The 22,674-nt window shown below is 47.3% G+C and overlaps 1 protein-coding gene across 1 annotated transcript in view; it reads left to right on the top strand.

The window, feature by feature from the left end:
* The window catches only part of PYGB (glycogen phosphorylase B), a 56,760-nt gene that overhangs the window by 21,348 nt on the left and 12,738 nt on the right, over nucleotides 1–22,674 (top strand). Inside the window, exons 3-14 of the mRNA XM_004781236.3 lie at nucleotides 4,289–4,367; nucleotides 7,061–7,164; nucleotides 11,596–11,727; nucleotides 13,746–13,857; nucleotides 14,242–14,324; nucleotides 15,459–15,602; nucleotides 16,198–16,290; nucleotides 17,626–17,772; nucleotides 19,028–19,191; nucleotides 20,114–20,228; nucleotides 21,390–21,491; nucleotides 22,157–22,304. Coding sequence (XP_004781293.1) covers nucleotides 4,289–4,367; nucleotides 7,061–7,164; nucleotides 11,596–11,727; nucleotides 13,746–13,857; nucleotides 14,242–14,324; nucleotides 15,459–15,602; nucleotides 16,198–16,290; nucleotides 17,626–17,772; nucleotides 19,028–19,191; nucleotides 20,114–20,228; nucleotides 21,390–21,491; nucleotides 22,157–22,304 — 1,423 coding nt within the window. The remainder of the gene's footprint in view (nucleotides 1–4,288; nucleotides 4,368–7,060; nucleotides 7,165–11,595; nucleotides 11,728–13,745; nucleotides 13,858–14,241; nucleotides 14,325–15,458; nucleotides 15,603–16,197; nucleotides 16,291–17,625; nucleotides 17,773–19,027; nucleotides 19,192–20,113; nucleotides 20,229–21,389; nucleotides 21,492–22,156; nucleotides 22,305–22,674) is intronic.

Below are 22,674 nucleotides of genomic sequence, written 5' to 3'. Positions count from 1 at the left end.
AATAGACACAACAGAAATTGTATTCATATTGTACCATACTCACCACTGTCCATCTCTAGAACTCTTTCTGTCTTGCAAAGCTGAGCCTCTATATTCATTAAACACTAACTCCCAATTCTCCTTTCCCTTAAGCCCCTGACAGTTACCATTCTACTTTCTGTCTCTATGAATTTGATATTCTAGGTACCTCATGTAAGTGAACTCATGCAATGTTTGTCTTTTTGTGGCTGACTGGCTTAATACTAGTACCTTCAAGGTTCATCCATGTTGTAGCATATGTCAAAATCTCCTTCCTTTTTAAGGTTCTGTGAATAATATTCCACTGTATGTATATACCATACTGTGTTTATCCATTCCTTTGTCTATAGGTGCTTTGATTGCTTCTGCCTTTTAGCTCTTGTGAATAATACTTTCATGAATGTGAGTGTATAAATATCTCTTCAAGACCCTGTTTTCAGGGGCATCTGGGTGGCTCAGGTAATGATTCTGGAATCCCAGGATTGAGCCCAACATCTGGCTCCCTGCTCTGTAGGGAATCTGCTTCTCCTTCTGCCCTTCACCCTACTCGTGCTCTCTTACCCCACTTCTCTCTGGATCTCGTTCTCATTCTCTGAAATAAATAAAATCTTAAAAAAAGAAAAAAACAAAAAACCTGCTTTCAGTTCTTTTTGGTCTATACCAAGAAGTGGAATTGTTCGATCATATGGTAATTCTATATTTAACTTCTTGAGGAAACATCATATTGTTTTCCACAGTGGTGACACCATTTTAATTTCTCACCAGTAGTGCACAAGAATTCCAATTTCTCTACATCCTCATCAACACTTGTTCTTTTTCTTTCTTTTTTAAAGTAGCCATTCTGTTGTAGGGGGGATAGTATCTCATTGTGGTTTTAATTAACATTATTACTGATGAGTGCTGTTAAGCATCTTTTCATGTGCTTATTGGCCATCTAAATATCTTTGGAGAAATGTCTGTTCAAGTCCTTTGCCCATTTCTCAATCGAACTCTTTGTTTTTTGTTGCTGTTGTTGAGTTTTAGGAGTTCTCCATTCCGGATATTAATCCCTTACCAGACATATGATTTGCTAATACTTTTCCCTGGGTTACCTTGTCACTTTGTTGATAGTGTCCTTTGATGTGGAAAAGTTTTCAATTTTCTTGAAGCCCAGTTTTTTTTCTTTTGTCACTTGTGCTTTTGGTGGCCTGTGTAGTCAATTGCTTTTCTTCTTTTTGAAGACATTTCCCAAAACAGCTCAGCAGAGAAAAAAATAGTGTTTTGATAAATGATGCTAGAACAGTTGGATGTCCACATGCAAATAAATGAAGTTGGATCCCTACCTCACACTACATATAAAAATTAAGTCAAAATGGATGAAAGATCTACATATAAGAGTTAAAACCATAAAACTCTTAGAAGAATATATATGAGTAATTCTTCATTATTTGGTAATAGATTCTTAGAAATGACATAAAAGCATAAGCAATAAAAGGAAAAATAGTTAAACTGGACAAGAGTAAAAACTTTTGGGCATCCAAGTATATTATGAAAAGGTGAAAAGACAAAATAGGAGAAAATATTTGTAAATCATAAATCTAATCAGTGTCTGGTGTCCAGAATGTACAGACAGCCTAATTTAAACATGGGCAAAGCACTGGAATCAGCATTTTCCCAAAGAAGGTATGAAAATGGTCAAAAAGCATGTGAAAAGGTACTCCAGCTCATTAGTCATCTGGGAATGCAAATCAAAACCATGAGCTACCGTTTCACATCCACTTGAGTGGCTATAATTGTAAAGACAGAGAACAAGTGTTGGCTAGGATGTGGAGAAATTGGAACCCTCATACACTTCTGGGAGAAGTAAAGTGGTGGACCCTCTTTGAAAAGTAGTTTGGCAGTTACTCAAAAAGTTAAGCATAGAATTGTTTAAACCAGCAATTTCAGTCCAAGGTTTATTTCCAGGAAAAATGAAAACATATGTCCACACATAAAATTGTACATGAATGTTCATAGCAGCATTATTCTTGATAGCCCCAAAGTGGAACAAGCCTAAATAACCGTCAGCTGATAAATGGATAAGCAAAATGTAGACTAGTCCTACAACAGAAAGCTATGCAGTGATAAACAGTACTGTTACGTGCTCCAACATGGATCAACCCTGAAAACATTATTCTAATTGAAAGACGCCAGATACAAAAGGCCAAATGTTTGTATGCATTTCCATTTATATGAAATGATGAGAATAGGCAGATCTGTAGTGACAGAAAGTAAGAAAAGTGATTGCCAAGATCTGAGGGAATAGGGAAAGTGGGAGTGATTATCAGAAAGTATGGGGTTTGTTTTGCGGGGCAAGGAAGTACTGGAATCAGTGGTGGTTGCACAACTTCGTGAGTATGTTAAAACCATTGAATTGTTTGCTTTAAAGGGTGGATTTTTTATGGGATGTGAATAATATCTCAATAAATAAATAAACAGGTTAACATGCTCTATCGTGCTTTTTCTGTCTTCGGTTCAGAGCCCACTTTTGCGAGATTTTAGACTTGCTGTCACTTAGCTCTTTTTTTGTGCTTCTTTTGAATAGTCTCAAACTCATGGCAGAATTTGCCTTACTAGGCTGAGGTGTACCTACAACATTCAAGGTAAAAACAGAAGAGAACAAAACATCTTGCCTCCCACATTGGCTCTTAGCTCACCTTTATGTAGTGTAGTGGTCTTTGACTTTAGCAAATGTTTCATGAGTAAGAGGTTCCATAGTCAGATAAATTTGGAAAATGTAATTAAACGTGTTTCTTACATTGGAGCTGGTGTGTACTACTAGGTAAATCCTGCCTCCCCCACATATCCAAAATATTTTTGGTGGAACATATTCCTTGAAATTGCTATGGGAATTCAGTCAATATTTTGAAATCTTTCTCTGAATCAGATTACTGTTTGTGTTAGTACCATTCAAATTATTAATAGACACTAAACCATCTCTATGACTTTGTTTTTATTTTTCCACAAGTTTGCTTTGTAATTTATCAGATTCTTGAAGTGTGGTCTGGAGACCTCTGGGAACTCTAAGACCTTTTCAAGTGGTCCACTAGGTCAGAACTGTTTATTTTTATTCTATCATGACTATGTGGTGAAGCTTTCCAGAGGCTGTATGATGTGTAATATCTCAATAGATTGAATGCTAAAGCAAAAAATTTATTAAAGAGATTTGTAAAAATGTAAAACACTGCTACTCTTCTTAGTATTTGTTTTAAAATACTGTCATTACAAAAAAAAAAAAAAACCCTGTCATGACATTGTGTTATGTTAATATTAATGGGATTATTAGTTTAAAATGAATTCATATATACTTAAAAAACATTAATCTGTTTTAAGTTTCTAACTTGATAAATACTATAGATATAATTCCATTAAAGAATAGCTCTTGAAGTCCTCCAGAAGCCAAAAAGTTTAAAACACACTCATCAAGATAATTAATGTGAGCAATTTGTGAAGTTTAACACACTAAAGCCAGTTTGAGATTGATGGAACAGTTATCCATCCAAACCATTGTGGGATGATTTCAAGTCAGGTGAAGAAGTTGGGGGGACTTTGTTACTTTCGTTCCGATTTTCAACATTCCATATACCTGCTTCACAAGATTGCTTGAATGCAGTTGGGATACCCCGGGAAAGGTGCTTTAGTTTAAAAAGCTGTCGCATAGGAGTTCCAGAGAAGATGGCAGAGCAGAAGGACCATAAGCTCACCTCATCCACAGGAACAGTTAGGTGACTCCCACATCAGTGTAAATAACCCAGAAACTGACCTGAAGCCTGGCAGAACAGATACTCTACAGCTAAATGTAGTGAAGAGGACACTTTGGGGAGGCAGATAATAAATACAGCTAGTTAAATAATTAGTAAATAAATAAGTCACATAAATATTATGAGACTATACAAAACTAGAGAATTACTGAAGCTACTGGTTTCATTTTTAGGATACATGTTATAATCTGTTCACTGTACATAGGTTAATAGTATTTGTTATTATAAATAATAAATATTTATCTTTGGCTATTAAATCATGCTCCCTTTTGATTATTAATTCTTATGTAGTTTGGCAGCTTTTAAAATGCCTGGAAACTTTAATTTTCATGCTTTGATTAAGTGTCTGATTTTAATATTAGATTTTCAAGTCTCAAAGAAAGCAGACTCTGAGCTTTGACTGATACAAACTGACAAGATTTACTATCTTTTCACCTGTTGCTTGAGGAAGATATTAAGTGATATTGAAATGTTGGCTGTTTTTTTCATAGCTGGGGTTGGACTTGGAAGAACTGGAGGAAATAGAAGAGGATGCTGGCCTCGGGAATGGTGGCCTGGGAAGGCTGGCAGGTAACCCCGCCCTCTGGCTAGGCATGGCCTCTCCTGATACGGTGCCCTGGTCGCTGGTGTCATGGTGAGGCTGAGGTCAGCTGTGCTTCCAGCAGCAGTTTGTTGGGGTAAATTGGCCTCTCTGAGTGGATGGGAGAATGTGTCATCCAAGTAGAATAAAATGCAAAACATGTTTTCCTTCAGACAAGGATACTTCCTGATGATCATGAAGACAGGCCTTGCCAGTGTTGGGTAGCTGGCCATGGGGGGTGGTTTCCAAGGTACTGGTCACATCCCACAGCTGGTAATTAGGAGAAAGATGGACAGACACACACACGCATGCACATAGGCACACACATATACACATGCACAGGAGTGAACATGTACATATATGCATGCACATGTCTGTACACACACAAACACAGGTACAGGCACATACATATGTGCATACACATGCGCAATTGATGAATGAGGTCCTGCTGGGAAGCTGTTCCTGCTTTACTGTAGTAAACAGATTGCCCCAGAATAGCGAAGTCATTCCTTTTGGGATATTGCTCCTTTGGGTCATTATGTTGGAGAGCATATCCAGTTTTGTTTTGTTTTTCCTGTTTGAGTTATTTTTGCTAGCCTTTTAGGGCAAAGGGAACAGAGTAAAGGACTTAGAAGTGGAATGCTGCCTAGTGGTCTCAGTTGGAAGAATATGTGGCTCTTGATCTCAGGGTCGTGAGTTCAAGCCCCACATTAGGTATAGAGATTACTAAACAAACAAATAAGTAAATAGACTTAAAAAAAAAAACAAAAACGAAAACAAGAACTTAGAGGTGGAAATCACTGTCACAGTGAAATTTGATTTTGCTGTGTGCTTCAAGGCTCTTGGGCACAGTGTTTCTGGAAGAGAAATAGCCCAGGTTTTATGTTTATGTCCCCTTGTGTGGGGGCCACGGGAGGGTGGACTCAGACCCCTGCCATGTTGTATTACTGCTCTTTCTGAGAGTTGTCATTTTGTAAAGGGATCAAACCCCCTCAGATTTATCTGAGTATATGTATTATGTATGTGTTTATGTTTTCAAATCTTAAGTTAAATTCTTCAAAAATTATAAAAGCAGCAGATGTTTCTCTCAAACGAAATAACACCTGTATCTGTGTAATGGAACAGCTGGCAGGGCCTGCCCCACCTTCACCTCTTTGTGGGAAAGGTCTCTAGGTCCCTGCATCTGCTCCAAATGCAGGGCTTTTTTGTAGCTTATGATGTGATCATTCCAGACAGGAAGCTGAACCTTACTTCCCCCACAGATGGAATCAGGGTGCCCCCTCCTGAGGGAGCCCCACTGTGCCGCAAGCTTGGGACATCAGTCCCCTGCAGCCCCCTGCACCCTCAACAGCTCTCTCCCAGTCAGTAAAACAGCACCCGTTTCACCAAGCTCAAGGAAGGCTCCAGAACACTTGGTTTCCTTCACAGCTCAGGACAGCTTCCTAACTTCTCCTCCGACCCCAAGGCTGGTGACTGTCAGCCAGGACAGTCCCATCCATGGCCTTCCACCATCTGTGCCCTTCAGGGGTTCAGGCCTTCCACAGTCTGGATCCTATTTAGACTTCCTAGTCAGTTTCCTGCCCCTTGTAACTTGATATGTCCTGTGTTCTTTCTGCGAGAATGATTTCTTCAAAACAGGAGCCTAGGTCTTATATTTGTGGATGCTGTTGTTGCTTCCCCTTAGTACAAGGTCTGATAACAGGGGTCTGGGAGTATTTGTTCAGTTCAGCAAGTATTTTATTTGCTTGTTTCTTATGGACTGTTTTTTTTTTTCTTTTTAATCTGGAAGTTTAATAAGACTGCTTTCTGGATCTTTATTTAAAACATTGTTTTTGTCGGGATGCCTGGTGTCTTGGGAAGTAAGGTTCAGCTTCCTGTCTGGAATGATCACATCATAAGTGTCTGGCTCTTGATTTTGGCTCAGGTCATGATCTCAGGGTCATAGGATCAAGCCCTGCATCAGGCTCCATGCTCAGCATATAGTCTGCTTAATACTGTCATTCCCTTTTCCTTCCCCATCCCCGGCTCTCTCTCACTTTATCAAATAAATAAATGAGTCTTCTAAACATTGGGGTTTTTTTTTTTTTCCCCCAAGACATTTTGATTGGAACAAAGACTCCTTATGTCACCTAGCTGCTCCAGCCACCTTCCTGGAGGTCTTGGGGAATTTTGGTTCTTAGGTGTTTGACGTGTTTGAGTCCTTATATGTCCATCCATTCCCAGCCCCCATCCCTGTGCTTTCTTCACTAGTGCATAGAGCTATTTTGTGGTGTTACTGTCCAAACTACTTGGAGTTTAAGTAGAACATGTAGGGGTGTTGCACCCTCCAGCCTGCCTGAGGCTCTCCAAGACAAAGCTAGCAGTGAGGGACTGTGCACTCAGAGGCATGCCAAGTTAGATGGGCTCTCTGTGGGGTGCCTTACTTCTGTCCTTGCCGCCTCCCCTCACCCTCATGCTGAACACCCTCCGGCCTGGTCCCCTGGCTCTCAGGGAGGGGAGGGGGCTGTTTTCATTTCATGAAATCTAAGATGATAGGTCAGCCTTTAATTGCCATCTGGCACCCAGAGGCTAGCGTCCCAGGACCTACTTAATTAACATGGTTGTCTAGGCTTTGCTTCCAGTGGGCCTTGAAGCTGCTGATTGTCTTTGATCCCAAGAAGTGCTTTGTGTTTGGAATTTTCAGCCTGCTTCCTTGACTCCATGGCCACGTTGGGCCTAGCAGCATATGGCTATGGAATCCGCTATGAGTTTGGGATTTTCAACCAGAAGATTGTCAACGGCTGGCAGGTGAGTGAGACTCCCATTTCTTCACTTGTTTCCAGCTCTCATGTACACAAGAAAACAGGCACTTTCAGTCCAGCCTTTTATATGTTGAACTCCTTTCTGGAGAGATTGTCTGCTAGTCCTGGCCAAAGCAGAGGTGGGACAGATCTATCCTGTGAGCTCCATTCTTCCCTTAGAGTTCTCTGTGGGCTGCCAGAGGTTGATCTGTGTGAGCTTATCGCACACAACTTCTTTGTGAGCCTGCGAGGCCTGTTGGGGTGGGACCCGGCACCCAGCTGGTCCTGTAGGAGCACCAGGGGTTGAGGACGTCACATGCTGTGTGCTGGTTCCCTGTTGTACCTCAGTGTGGAGCAAAGGTGACCCTCTCTGGTTCACCCTCAGTGGGACAATTGACTCAGAGTAGTTTGAGAAATAGCAGTTATTGTAGGTTTTGTTCCCACCTTCTGCCTTCATTCCCTGACCCCAGAGACAGGACAATGTCCTGGGGGTTAGAGGCCAGACTGCAAAGCAAAGTGGCTCTGGGGAAGAGTGAGCTTGGATTTTGAAGCGTCAAACCACAAGCAAAGGGAGGTGGCCAAGACCACATTGGTGGAAAGAATGCAGTGTCTGAGTGCAGGCTCATTGCCCTCCAGTGGACAAGGAGACCATTTCCCTCATTCAGGACTTAAAATAGAAGGCATATTCCACTTGACTGGAGAATAGTTTCTGTAGTATAATTTGAGGCCTAACCGTGACACATAAAGCAAGGCTGGGGTTGGGATTAAAAGGTTTGTAACAGGAGAGTAGTACAGAACATGAACAGACTGGGGTGTTGGAAAGCTCTTGTGTCTTGATGGGGCTTGGGTCAAGGGCACAAGCAATTGCCAGAGCTCAAGAGTATCCTTCAGCTTTGTACATTGCACTGTATACAAATAAACCTAAAACATAAACACAGGATGCACTCTCCTTTACGGTGTGCATGCTCAACTGTTCGTGGAGAAGTGTACAGATGACTTTGAAATGCATCAAGAATTGGATGGGTTGATGGATGGATATGTGATAAATCTGTTACCCGAAGGTAACATGGGCACACCTGATACAGCAATGTGTTAACAGTTATGGATCCTAAGTTGAAGGTGCGTGAGTGTTTACTGCCAATTCTTCTAATACTTCTGTATGTTTGAACACACTCATAATAAAAAGTTGACAGGGAAAAGTATGGCTAACAGTAAAAGAAAACTTAAAACAGATTTGTATCTATTGCTTAATTTGTAAACATACTTTCTCCAACCTTAGAACTGCACTTGTCCTCCTGGACAAGTCTGGGTGATTTCATGCAGAGTTCCTTATGCATGTGTGTCTATCAGAGGCACACCAGCCCTCGTACACCTGTGTGCTTTGACCCATTCAGGCTCCTTACAGTCTGTGCAATGTGCATTCATAAGACAGAAACTTAGAGGCCCCTCATTGCCAACCTAGTGTGATGGTTATAGCAGGAAGATTTTTTTTAAAGACTTCATTTATTTGGCAGGCAGAGAGGCAGGCAGGCAGAGAGTGGCGGGGGCGTGAGCGGGGGGGGGGAGCAGGCTCCCTGCTGAGCAGAGAGCCCAATGTGGGGCTCGATCCCAGGACCCTGAGATCATGACCTGAGCTGAAGACAGAGGCTTAACCCACTGAGCCACCCAGACGCCCCTAGCAGGAAGATTTTTTTTGTGTTGTCTTTTGTTTGCTTGATCACAGACATTTCTTTGTTGTGTTTTTGTTCTTCTACTTCTTGCCATCTTGCATAATCGCTTAAAGACACCTGTGGTATGATGGGTGAGTTATAAATTCATCCTCCTCCCACCCTGTTGTGATGGGAGCCAGTTTTTGATTGAGTTTATCTATAGCAGAATTAAATGCTGGCACTGGTCAGACAGCAGTGTTGTTGGCCATAGGGGCAGAAATAGGGGTCCCTGAGAGACCTCTCCAACAACCTCTTACAGTCAAGGAGATGCTGCTTCTGCAAACTATTCATGGACGTAGATGGCCAGGCTGTGGTATTGGAGAATCTTACTAATGTACAAGGACATGGCACCAGATCAAAAGGCAGGGCTGGTCCCATGATGAATATAGCTGCCTGCACCAGACAGAAAAGCCCAGTCAGGAGTACGATGCAGAGACACATACTGATGCAATAATCTCGGCTGTGTCATCTCCCTATAACTGCAACCAGAAATTCTTGACTTTTTACTTCTGTGTAAGAACCATTAAAAAAACAAAAAAACAAAAAACAAAAAACCCCAGCGGTGCCAGGCTGGCTTAGTCAATAGACCATACAACTCTTGATCTTGGGATGGTGAGTTCAAGCCCCACACTGGGCATAGAGCTTACTGTGAAATAAATAAATAAATAAAAATTAAAGAATAAAAATTTTTTAAACCTTGAAGGTAACATATGGGCACACCTCGTTCTATTGTACTTCAATTTATCATGCTTCTCACATAACACATTTCTTACAACTTGAAGGATTGTGTCAACTCTGCATCAAGCAAGTGTGTGGGTCCCATATTTCCAACAACATTTGCTCTCTTTATGTCTCTGTCACATGTTGGTAATTCCCACAGTATTGCAAATGTTATTATTACATTGTTCTGATGATCTGTGATCAGTGATTACAACTTGCTGAAAGCCCAGATGATGGTTAACATTTTGTAGCAATATTTCTTAATTAAGGCATTATATTTTGTTTTTGTTTTTTCACCAAAATTAAGAAAAAATGTTTATTGTGTTATGTTAGCCACCACATAGGTATTATATATATTTTTAAGAGGTAATGCTGTTGGACACTTAATAGACTACAATGTAGTATAAATTTAACTTTCACATATGCTGGGAAACCAAAACATTCATTGGGCTCTCTCTCTGGCTATATTCACTCTATTGCTGTAGTTTGGAGCCAAACCTGGAATATCTCCAAGGTATGCATGAACTTAAGGTTGGTTATTAAATTTTTGAAGAAGACAGGGGCACCTAAGTGGCTCAGCCAATTAAATGTCTGACTCTAGGTTTTGGCTTAGGACTCTGTCCCCCTCAGCCCCATCCCTACATGTGCACAGTGTGTGCACGCTTTCTCTTTCCCTCTCTAAAATAAATAAATAGACCTTTTTTTTTTTTTTAACAATTTGAAGAAGACTCCCATTTACATTTATATTTCTAATTCTTTATTCACTGCTTACCAAATTAATTTATTCCTTTGCAACCCCACCAAATGCTTCTGCTCAAAGATTGTTAGATCTGTGGGCTACTTTTGGTTTTATTTGTGGGATACTCTTTTGTGTATTTACTGATTTTGGATGCTACCAGGTGCAGTTTTTGAAAAACAACCTGGTTTAAGGAAGGCCTTGCAGAAAAGCAGTGTCTTCCAATGGTGTATCCAGGCACTCCTGCGGCAAAGGCAGCCCAGCCACAGGTACCCACTAATTTGTGGTATTATTTTCCAAGCAGTGGGCTCCAGTGATTCTTTTCTTTAATTTCTTTTTCTTTCTTTCTTTTTTTTTAAATACAGCTTTATGGGATGCCTTCAGCTCAGATCATGATCCCAGGGACTTGGGATTGAATCTAGCATCCGGCTCCTTGCTCAGTGGGGAGCCTGCTTCTCCCTGTACGTCTGCCTGCAGCTGTCCCTGCTTGTGCTCTCTCTCTGGCAAATAAGTAAAATCTTTAAAAAAAAAAAAAAGTTTAAATAACAGCTTTATTGAGATATCAAGTGGTTTTTAATATGTTTACAAAGTTGGGCAGCTATCACCACTATTTCTGGAATACTTTTCATCACGCTAAAAAGAAGTCCCACATGGATTTGCAATCACACCCAAGTGCCTGATGAGCACTGATCTACCTGCTGTCTCTATGCATTTGACTGTTCTAGACATTTTCTGTGAATGGAGCTGTACCCTACCAGTACTTCTTTGACTCCACGTGTCTGTGAGGTTCACCCATGTTGCAGCACGCAGCGGGACTTCATTCCTTTTTATTGTTAAATTTGGGTGATTCTTTTTATTATTATTTTTTAAAATTTTATTTATTTGACACAAGGAGAGAAAGAACACAAGCAGGTAGAGTGGGAGAGGGAGAAGCAGGCTTCCTGCCGAGCAGGGAGCCTGATGCCGGGCTTCATGCAAGGCTGGATCCTAGGACCCAGGGATCATGACCTGAGGTGAAGGCAGATGCTTAACCACTGAGCCACCCAGTGCCCCTAAATTCCGGTGATTCTTAATGTCTTTACTTTAATGCTTTTTCCTGAGTTTGTTTCTTTAATAGTCCAACATGTTCACTTTTGAACACATGCCCTCGACCAGAACTGGAAATGTTCCTGGGCACAGAGGCCATGGTTTGTTCGGCACAGCACGGTGGCGCCTGGACGGCCAATCCCTGTGGGCTGAGGGCCTGTTTCCCTCACTGCCGGCCCCTTTCCAGGTGGAGGAGGCGGATGACTGGCTGCGCTACGGCAACCCCTGGGAGAAGGCGCGGCCAGAGTACATGCTGCCTGTGCACTTCTACGGGAGAGTGAAGCACACCCCTGATGGCGTCAAGTGGCTAGACACCCAGGTAGCCTCCCCCAGGGGAAGTGTGGGGCACAGTGAGGGATGGCCACAGTTCCTGGTCATACCAGCTTCCCTTTGGGAGTGCACACTGTGTGGTTTCCCCACACAGCCTGACCCGAGGTGAAGGCCTGGGAGGTTTTGTGCTCATATGCCTGCTTTTTACCAGTTGTCGGTTGTTGGGAGTTGCCCAGGCAGGGAGAAAGGTTCCGCGGGGGGCTTGTGTGGGAGTTGAGACCAGCAGTCATTGAACGGCTGGCAGGACAGTGTGGTGATGGGGGCAGGGCACTGAGGCCTTGGGGGACACAGATAGTTCCTCAGCATCTCCAGAGAGCAGGTGCTTGATGCCTGCTCTCAAACGCATACCACAGGCCTTAGTAGTGCCTCCCAGGTGTCATGCACCACCACTGAGCTATCTGAGCCCTGGGCAGTGTGGTGAGCTGGGTCTAGATGTCCCAGAACAGGGCACTGGCATTGACAAGGGGACAGGAGCATGGCGAGTCCAGTCTAGGCTCTGGGATGGCAGGTGGTGCTCATCTGGGTGGTCTTGGGGGCAGAGGGAGGTAGCAGGAGAGCCTTCCTGGGACATAGCTGTAATGAATAAGATTCAGTCGTCTGGATGTGGGGAGGTGAGCCTGGGAGACTGGGGAAGCCTTGGGCGTGCAAATGTGAGTCGTCCAGATTTTCTGCAGCATAAGTTTTAAACAGAGTGCATAGGCTAACGCTGGCTAGAGCCATGTTAACATGGCTGAGCCATGTTAAGATGCCATCATACATTGTTTTTAATCTGAAAGAATAGAGAAGGGGTCAGTTATCCCAGTGCTTGTAGAAGATAAGCATATCAGTGTATGCTGATAGAGAAAAGTGTAGAGACCATAGGGGCCTTATGCTGGAGGGCTGGCCCTGGATAGGGAAGGAGGGGTGGTTAGGAATGCTTTGGAGGGCTTGTAACTGGCTTGGACAAGGCTTTGGGGAGCCCGGGGGAGAGGGAAAGGGAGGGGAAAGGTGATACTAAGGTTCTCGTGATGCTATCCTGTAGTCCTTTTGGCTGTAGGAGGGGATTTCATCTTGTAAAGCTACAGAGTTGAAACTGTATGAGCCCCCACAGACATGCTTGAGTGTGAGAAGCCCCTTCTAGGGGTCTAAGGGTTGGAAGTGACCGTGAGACATGTGCATATCTTCCTGTCCTTGGTAAGAGTAAAGCAGATACTTGTGGACAGAGGGGCATCAGGAGGGGACATAGCAGGCCCTATGTTTGTAGCACAGGCCATAGATTTTCCATTGTGAGTAGAGTGTGGCCTGGTTTGGTTTCTCTGAGGGTTAGAGGTCAAGACCTTCTACAGACATTGGGAAATGGAGTCAGAAATAGAAGCTGTCTGTGGAGAAGTTAGCTGAGTCCTGCAGTTGCACAAGCAAAGTTGAGCAAGAAGAGGGACAGTGTTGCGGGCAGAGGACGAGGATTGAGGAGGTGTGGCTGCTAGCCCTGAGCATCAGTGAGGTTGACACAGTGGCCCCTTGAGCAGCTGAGTGGGAAGAATTCTTTTTTTTATTTTTTAAGATTTTATTTATGTATTTGACATAGAAATCATAAGTAGGCAGAGAGGCAGGCAGAGAGAGAGAGGGAAGCAGGCTCCCTGCTGAGCAGAGAGCCCCATGTGGGGCTTGATCCCAGAACCCTGAAATCATGACCTAAAGCCAGAGGCTTTAACCCACTGAGTCGCCCAAGCACTCCACTAATTCTTAATGCCAGTGTTGAAGGAGGTGAACTCAGAGAAGATAGAAGTGACCTCAAGAGTGTGGTCAGGACCTTCCTGCAGGGCCACCACAGGTGCTTTTGGCCTGGGCTGCCCTTGGGCTGGACTGTGGCCTGTCACAGGGTGAGTGGCAGGAGTCTGGGGTAGAACAGCCAGAGGGCAAGCAGGTTGGCTGCCAGCATGCAGCACAATGTTATTGGTGGAATGAGGAGGCCTGGGCCTGGGGCCTGCATCTCTGACTGACTGGATTGGACCATCTCTCCTTGGCCAGGTGGTGCTGGCCATGCCGTACGACACCCCAGTGCCCGGCTACCAGAACAACACTGTCAACACCATGAGGCTGTGGTCCGCCAAGGCGCCCAACGACTTCAAGCTCCATGACTGTGTGTTCTGCCTCTCTTGTCTCTTTTGGGTGGTTTCCCCCAAACTTGCCTCTCAGAGCTCTTATCCTGTCTGCACTGTCCCTGCTGTGGAGAGCATGAGGCTCTCCTTATAAGGCAGAGAGCGGCTCCCCAGAGACCTGGGGCCTCCCAGGGAGCACCCCCGGGCAAAGCCAGTGCTCCTGGGACCCTGTGCCTTCAGGAAGGAGCAAGGGGCCTGGGGTCCTGTAGGGTGTGAGGGCTCAGTGAAACCATGGCTCTGTGGGCACCCCCTGTTTGGGAATGTCCCTCCCACAGTTCAGGGAGGTGAGGGGGAAACTGGAGGCAGAGGGCACATGGGGAGTCGGGAAGGCACACGGGTCCTGACTTCACCGTCTCTGCTCACAGTTAATGTGGGTGGCTACATCGAGGCAGTCCTGGACAGGAACCTGGCCGAGAATATCTCCAGAGTCTTGTATCCAAATGATAATGTGAGTAGCTCACGTGGTTGGTTCTCATCTACTAGGAAAGTGCCCTGGGGGGCTGGAGCTGTCTAGAAGAACTGCACTTATCATCAGGTCAAGACCACATAAGTGCCCACCAGCAGCCCTCATGTGGCTCCTTGGGGTGAGGATGGCACCCCACATGCTTGATTATGCCCCACGAGTCTGTGTGTGTCTGTCAGCATCTTCCCCTTGCCATCTCCCTAAGGGGACACTTTGGGAGGTTCGTGGCCTCTTCTCACACCTCCACACTGCCCCATACACAGCTGCCCCTGCAGGCTGGCTCTTAGCTGACCCCATATGAGGCCATATGCAGGGCGCCATGGGGGCAACGTGACTTCACCTGTGGCCAGTTTCTGCTCTTCTGCCATGTGATGCTGCTTCCCTGAGAGTTGGGTGACCCCTTTCTCAAGTGGGGATAGCGGTCCCTGTTTGTCAGTGATGCCTTGAGGCATGTGCAGTCATGGTTTGAAAAACTTTTAGTATGTGTCACCACGCACTAGATCAAGTCCCAACCACAGCCTCCATTGCCACCGAGTTTAACATCTGCTGGCTTCGTTATTGTTGCCAGGCAAGAGCCCTTTGGAATTCACCTGTCTTAGTGGGTTTGCATTTTCTATTTAATCCGAGTAATATGTGCACCTTAGTAGCAAAGGGCATTGGTGCTGAAAGGCTCACAACCGAACACACCCCATCCTCACTACCCCCGCCAAGATTTTAAGCATTTTACCCCCGCCAAGATTTTAAGATTCTAAAGTTTTGGAGCTTGTGCTCCCGATTGACTCTGGGTGTTAAGGAAAGAGACCTGCATGCCTGCTGTCCTCATGCAGGGCAGTGTGACCCTGTGCTGGCTGCCTACCTGTTTGAAGATCACATGCAGATTAGGCCGTCATCACTTAATGCCTGTGCCCTTGAGCTGCAGGTTACCTGACCTTGGGCCCAGGCCGGGGGTGGGGTGGGGGCCCCCAAGGGCTCCCGTTCTCATGCACACATATGTCCCTGCACCCCTGGAGCGGGATCTTTCAGCCTAGTGCCCTTCTTGGGTCCTGAGGGGGTCCCTCGAGGGACCCTGTGCTGGTCCCGCTGGCTGTTGGTGATGCCAGCTCTATCCCATGTCTTCAGTTCTTTGAGGGGAAGGAGCTCCGCCTGAAGCAGGAGTACTTTGTGGTGGCTGCCACCCTCCAGGACATTATTCGCCGCTTTAAGTCCTCCAAGTTTGGCTGTCGGGACCCAGTAAGGACCTGTTTCGAGACCTTCCCCGACAAGGTTGGTTTGTTGATGGGTCTTAACACCGGTGCAGAAGGCAGGACATTCCCAGTCTCTGTTTGTTCCTCAAGGTTGGGGATCCTCAAGGTAGGGGAGGGGCAGGACCGCGGTCTCCCCTTATCCTGGTCTCCTTGTCGTCAGGGGCTGGGCCCCTCCTCCCTGACTAGGGCCACACAGGGCATCCTAGGAGAAGCAAAGGACACTGTAAAAGGTTCCCGTGGGTGAAACATGATGCATTTGGCAGGCTGGGTTCTGTGTTTTAAAACAAGGCCAACGTATCCTAGGGGGGAGGAACGTTCTGGGCCAGGGGGAGCAGTAGAGAGCATGAGGAGGGCCTTGGAAGCAGGCCAAAGGTCCTACTGAGGAACCTGCCTCCAGGGTCTTCCTGGCCCCTCCCTGTGGCCCCTGTGACCCCGGTTGGCTGGTTGTCCTGCTGGGCTCAGCACCTGTGCCATTGCTTTCAGCTCCAGTTGTTGGCCCTGTAGACCAGGCTTCTCAGGGGTAGGCAGCTGAGGACCCCCATTCTGCACACAATGACCACAGTGGCGCCCATGCAGGCAAGAGGATTGAGGGGGAGACCCTATGTAAATTGCAGGTTGCCATCCAGCTGAATGACACCCACCCAGCCCTTGCCATCCCTGAGCTCATGAGGATACTGGTGGATGTGGAGAAAGTGGACTGGGACAAGGTGAGCACCAAAGGCTGGGCACCAAGGATATGGTATCCCCACAATCATGGGCATGTGGGGTGATGGGTGTTCCCCACAGACCGGGGCATGTGGGGTGATGGTGTCCCCTGCAGATACCTGGGTATGTGGGGTTATGGTATCCACCAAGACCTGTGTGTGGGGTGACAGTGTCCCCCAGACCTGGGCATATGGGGTTATGGTTTCCCCACCAAGACCTGCATGTATGGTGGTCGTGTCCCCCACAGACATGTGGGGTTATGGTGTTCCCCCCCAGACCTGCATGGGGTAGGACAGTGTTCCTCTCAGACCTGGACACATGGGCTTATGATTTCCCCCCCCCAAACTTGCATGTGGGGTGATGGTGTCCCCTTCACTTTCAAGCCTGTCCCAACAACAGTGGTTGAGTACTGAGCTGGCCCTAGGATGTTGAGGAAGGCTTTTCTCCTGTGGCCTGGGGAAAAAGGGACATTGTCCCTGAAGAGACAGAGCCATGGGGAGGAGGACGTTCCAGGAGTGGGTCTGGGGTTTATCCCAGGGGACCAGGACACGGTGGGTGGGACAGTGGTACAAAGAAAGGCACATGAGCAGTTTTCTGGAAGACAGGAAAAGGATCCTGACACTTCTTAGAGCTTCTCACATACATTTTCTCATCTTAGAATTGTGACAAAATCCCCAGAAATATCAAGTGTAAAGAAACACATTGTTTATGTTTTTATGTTTGTTCTCCTGATTCATTTGGTCTTAGATCCTTGTATAGTGGGATTTTCTTGATCTAGTTTAAATCAACATGTAAAACTGTAGAGCAACTTTTATGTCATGGTGTAGAACCCAGATCCCCTCTCTGGTTTGCAGTGCACTTCCAGGTGGGGTAGGCAGCACTCCCATGGTCCCATCTGCTCTTGGCCAGTGGAGGGAGGTCACACAGTTTCCCAGTGTTCTTGGACTGGATGTGAGATTAGTTGGGTGGAAATAAATTAGAAAATTGTTTGGTGTTCTGCTTTGTTCACCAATAAAAAATGGTTTACACAGAGGAAAAGTCAGTCAGTGAATGATGCCACATGGTGAGGTAAGCGTTACTCATTTATATGTGTGTGCTCTGTTAGGAAGTAGAATGTATGTGGTCATGTCTGAAATGTAAAGGGCATGATGCTCACTTGTGGGTTTTGAGAAGATTCTAGACAGGGCCAGAGGGCAGAGATGTATAGCTAGCTGGCCTGGCCCCTTTCTGGTGGATCCGAATATCTCTGTTTGATCCTGGGCTTGCCCCTTGCCTAGGCATCTGGTAGAAGAACTGTTCCTAAACAAAATGCATTGGAATGTTCTGGAATGTTCTAGGCCTGGGAAATCACAAAGAAGACCTGTGCATACACCAACCACACCGTGTTACCCGAGGCCTTGGAACGATGGCCTGTGTCCATGTTTGAGTCGCTCCTGCCACGGCACCTGGAGATCATCTATGCCATCAACCAGAGGCACCTAGATGTGAGCAGCAGGGATGCGGGTGGGAGATTTGGGGTTGCTGCCTGACCTCCCCATGTCGTGATCAAGGGTGGAGGTGGTGGGCAGAGGTAAAGGGCCCTCCCATCCTCCACATGGAATCGTCTGGCCTAGAACAGGTGCCTTATTTCTTGAATAGCCTCTGCCCAGCTGAGGAATTGGGACAATCTGGCAGAGGTGGCAGAGTCAGTGATATCTAGTTCCCACACCTAGACCCCCACAGTGTATGTAGGAGTCATGGATTCAGGTCTTTTTAAAACATTCCCATTCCTGAGTGGGGCTCAGATGTGTCTGTTCTTGAAATGTCTTTGTCCTGGGCCATACAGCAACATTTGGGTGATTTGGAAACCAAGTAGCATTTGTCTTTCCTCTGTTACCTGTAGAAAGGAGAATGTACACGAAAAGGGCAACTTCGAGTCCAGGTGTGTTTGTTGTTCATTTTTAATGATCTTTTTTTTTTTTTAAGATTTTTAAAAATTTATTTGACAGAGAGAGAGAGATCACAAGCAGGCAGAGAGGCAGGCAGAGAGAGAAGGGGAAGCAGGCTCCCTGCTGAGCAGAGAGCCCGATGCAGGGCTCAATCCCAGGACCCTGGGATCATGACCTGAGTCAAAGGCCGAGGCTTAACCCACTGAGCCACTCAGGTGCCCCTGTTATTCATTTTTTTTTTAAGTTTTTTTAATTAATTTTTTGAGAGAGAGAGAGCACAAGTGAGGGGATGGGCGGAGGGAGAGAGAGAGAAACAGACTCCCTGGTGAGAGCGGAGCCAGACTGGGGCTTGACCCTGGGCTCGATCCTAGGATCCCGGGATCATGACCTGAGCCGAAGTCAGACACTTAACCGACTGAGCCACCCACATGCCCCTGTTGTTCAGTTGTTAACCTTATGGTGAAAAAGTAGCCATTACCAGCTGATCAGACTGTGGCTGGACCGTGCCTAGGCCAGGAGGGCAGCACTCTTGTCTCATCCTTTTGAGTCACGTGGCATGCCTCCGCACCAAGGTCCTCTGACTGTCTGCTTCTGGCAGGGCAGGTTTGCTGAGTCCTCTGGCCAGCACAGGCCCTTCCCTGGGTGGCAGCAGCATGGAGAGCTCCTCCTGCCCTCAGGGCTCTGGGAAGTGCATTCCAGGAACTCAGAGGCATATATGGAGTACAGCAACCCCAGGTTTTTCTTGGAGGAGGTGGACTCTTCCATGTGGGCCCCTGGGCCTTCTGCTCACAGCTCTCTGTCTTGGCAACAGCACGTGGCTGCCCTGTTCCCCGGGGATGTGGACCGCCTGCGGAGGATGTCTGTGATTGAGGAAGGGGACTGCAAGCGGATTAACATGGCTCATTTGTGTGTGATCGGGTCGCATGCCGTCAATGGCGTGGCGAGGATCCACTCGGAGATTGTGAAGCAGTCAGTGTGAGTAGGGCCAGCATTTGCCCTGAGCTGGGTGTATCTCCTCCTGACCCCAGATCTGCCTCTGGGGACGGTTAGCAGCCAGACACATGGTGGCTGAGGCCTGTTGCCTACGTTCCTCACTTGCTCTGCTGCCGTCATGCACGCTGACTTAACTGCCTGGGGCATATCCTTCTGTGGATGAAGACACCGAGGGCTCCAACTCAGTGGTATTAAGGTGCTGAGCCTTCTTGTCACCAGTGCCCTCCTCTTTTCAGGCTCTCCCCTCGCCATCTGCTGCTTGCCAGGTGCTGGGAGTGCCCCACTTCAGGACAAGTGTCCCAATGCCTATACAGCATGGAGGTCAGGGCAGGGAAGAGCCAGGGCTTGTCAGCGAGTGGAAGGAAGTATTCTTAGGTTGGATCTCATGCTTCTGCTCCCTCTCTTGGTGGGATGTGATCTTGGAACTCCTTCCCTCCATCCTCGACCCAGATGTGTGTGGAGCACCTCCATGACACTGGGTCTGTCCGTGTGGAGGCTTCTGTGTTCCCAGGGCCGGCCCAAGGGCTTCGTGTGTAATAGTCTTCATTCCCTGCAGCAGGCCTGTCAGTGGGGCGCATCCCCATTTTACAGATGAGGAAACTAAACCCCAGTTCTCAGGCTTCATAGCCTTTACCCTCTCCAGTGTCACAGTCCCCGTGGAAGATGGCCAGGCTCCACTGCCTGTATGGTCATTGCTCTGTGGCCGAATGTGCAGTGCTTTGAAAAGCGTGTGCTCTATGCCCACTGTGGTCAAGGTGGACAGTAATGCTAACTGCTCTGTGCTCTTTCGAAAACAGAACAGAAAAACGGAACTTTGGGACCTTCCAGAAGATTTCCTTAATGTTTTCTTGCTCACTTTGTTCCAAACACAGCTCTTGTGATACTTGCCTGTCTTCTTTCTTAGCTTTAAGGATTTTTATGAGCTGGAGCCAGAGAAGTTCCAGAATAAGACAAACGGCATCACACCGCGACGGTGGCTGCTGCTGTGTAACCCAGGGCTGGCTGACACCATCGTGGAGGTGAGACCCACGGCACTGAGTCCCCAGGGAGCTGCGGGCACACTTAGATCCTCAGCTGTCACCCAAGGCCCACAGGCCTGTCGCCAGGATGTGCTGAGGGGGTAGCGATCCTCCTTTGTGTGTTGGCCGGCAGTGGCTCCTGGCTGGGGGTGCATGGAGTCAGATACGGGGACATTGAGCCAAGCTATACTGCCAGTCAGTGGCCCTAGCGGCTTGTGCAGGGGTTCAGAAGTGAGGTCCTAGGCTTTGGGAAGGACTGGGGTGGGGCTGCCTAGCTGAGCAGCAGCCAGAGACCCACTGGAGAGGTTTGGTGAGGCAGACACGTGGTGATAAGCTGATCATTTATGTGCTTGTGCAGGAAGGAAGGAGGAAGTGGTGCTTTTACACACCAGGTGCTGTGCTGGCCTTGAGAATGCAGCAGGTGGCTGGAGGGTGACGCCTGGTGAGGGCCTGCCATGGGGACACTGGCAGTCTGGCTAGATGTGTCAGGGAAGGCAGCCCTGGCAAAGGGCCAGCAGAGCACAGACCTGAAGGGCTAAGGGGAGGGAGCCAGGAGCCCTGACTCTCTGCTCCTTTGGCCGAGGGGCATGGCCCACCTGGCAGCTGGACCGCCAGCAGGGCTCAGTACCAGGTGAGGCAGGCAGAGGGAGGACAGGCCAGGAGTTTTCCTTGTGATCCTAAGTTAGCAACAGGGGCACTTGGCGGGGGCACTTGATGAGCAGTGCATTCAGACCGACGGCCCTGCTGTAGTGCAGAGGGCCGGACCAGGAAGTGGCTGGAGGGTGCAGGGCCTTGGGTATGGGTGAGGAGCTGCTGGGCCATGGTTGGCCCCCAGGTTTGGGACGTGTCTGTGAAGGGGACAAGGAAGGATTGCATGATTATTGTGGATGTTTGAGCTTGACCAGACTGTGACGTCCTAGTCAGGAGCAAACCCAGGTCTGATTGGAGAGAGCCTGGGGAAGGAATGCTCGCAGCAGCTGCGGCCATGGTCTGGGGGTGTTTTCTGATTGCTGGCTATTGTAAGAGAGAAGCAGGCCTGGGGCCAGGCTAGAGCAGATCTAGCAAGGAAAGCAGAGGCAGGGATGACAAAATGGGAAGACAGTATCCAGGACGACAGGTCCTACAGTGAGCAGAAACACTGCTTCCCTTTATGTCTTATAGAAAATCGGAGAGGGTTTCCTAACTGACCTGAGCCAACTGAAGAAGCTGTTGCCATTGGTTGATGATGAGGCACTCATCCAGGATGTGGCCAAGGTCAAGCAGGTAGGCCAGTGTGGGACAGCAGTGCTGCATGATCTGGGTGTCAGACCCAGTGGCTGCCCTCAGGTCACCATCAGGCGGGCAGGTGGGTGCAGACCCCAGAGCAGCCCAAGGATGCGTTGCCCCAGGTTCTACAGGAAGACTTTGTCCACAGAAGGAACTCTGAAAGTCCATCCAGTCCTGGCATCCCTTCATGTGGCACATTGCTTGCTAGTGTGAGAGCCTCTCCCCAGGGCAGCCAGCCTCACAACCAGATGAGCAGGGACCCTAGAGCCCTCAAACCTGACAGGTGACCCCCATGACCAAGAACACAGCCCCTCTGGAACCTGCCTTTCTCCTGGTCTGCCACATGGTCTTAGGCCCCAGAAAGAGTCCTACCTCTTGAGTCTTCTCTCCCTGCCTGCCCCCATCTGTGTCCTTTGACACCACACTCCCCTTCGTTCTACATTTTTTACCTTTCTGCTTCTGCGTAAGTTTGTTTTTTGGTCTAGTTTCCCATTTATTTCTGCCACCGGGGAGTGTGCCCAGCTTCAGTACCCCGCTGCCCCACCCCTATCCCCAGAAGGTCTCCGGGAGCCCCTGCCCTGCTGTGTGGCTGGAAAACTGAAGCCTCAGTCAGACCTTGGGGACTCAGGGGTTTGACCTTCCTTGTCCTTTTTCCTCCCCAGGAAAATAAGCTGAAGTTCTCTGCCTTCCTGGAGAAGGAATATAAAGTGAAAATCAACCCTTCCTCCATGTTTGACGTGCATGTGAAGAGGATCCATGAGTACAAGCGGCAGCTGCTGAACTGTCTGCATATCATCACCCTGTACAACCGTGAGTGTGCCTGGGCACCAGGGCCTTCGCTGCAGCCCCCAGCAGCCTCCACAGCACCACAGGGACACGGGAGCTGGGCGGGAGGCTCCACATAGTATGGCATTCAAAATTAGTTGCTATCCAGTAGACTTGTCATGAGTTACTGGGAAAGATTTTACTTAACAGAATCATTTGAAGTATACTTCCCAAAAATAAAATACAAGGTGTTAAATTTATACATGTACCTTAAACTGAGCAAACATGAATCAAAGAACCACTATAAGTAAATATGAATATTTGCCAGATTTTTATATATATAATAAAGTCTTATGCAAAAACTTAGATTTTAGAATTTTGTAATTTAATATGCTGACTCTTAATTTTGAAAACC

The sequence above is a fragment of the Mustela putorius genome, unplaced genomic scaffold (genome assembly GCF_011764305.1).
Source record: "Mustela putorius furo isolate JIRA1106 unplaced genomic scaffold, ASM1176430v1.1 tig00000224_pilon_pilon_pilon, whole genome shotgun sequence".
In the NCBI taxonomy this organism is placed as follows: Eukaryota; Metazoa; Chordata; class Mammalia; order Carnivora; family Mustelidae; genus Mustela; species Mustela putorius.
This window is presented reverse-complemented; position numbering and strand designations above follow the sequence as displayed.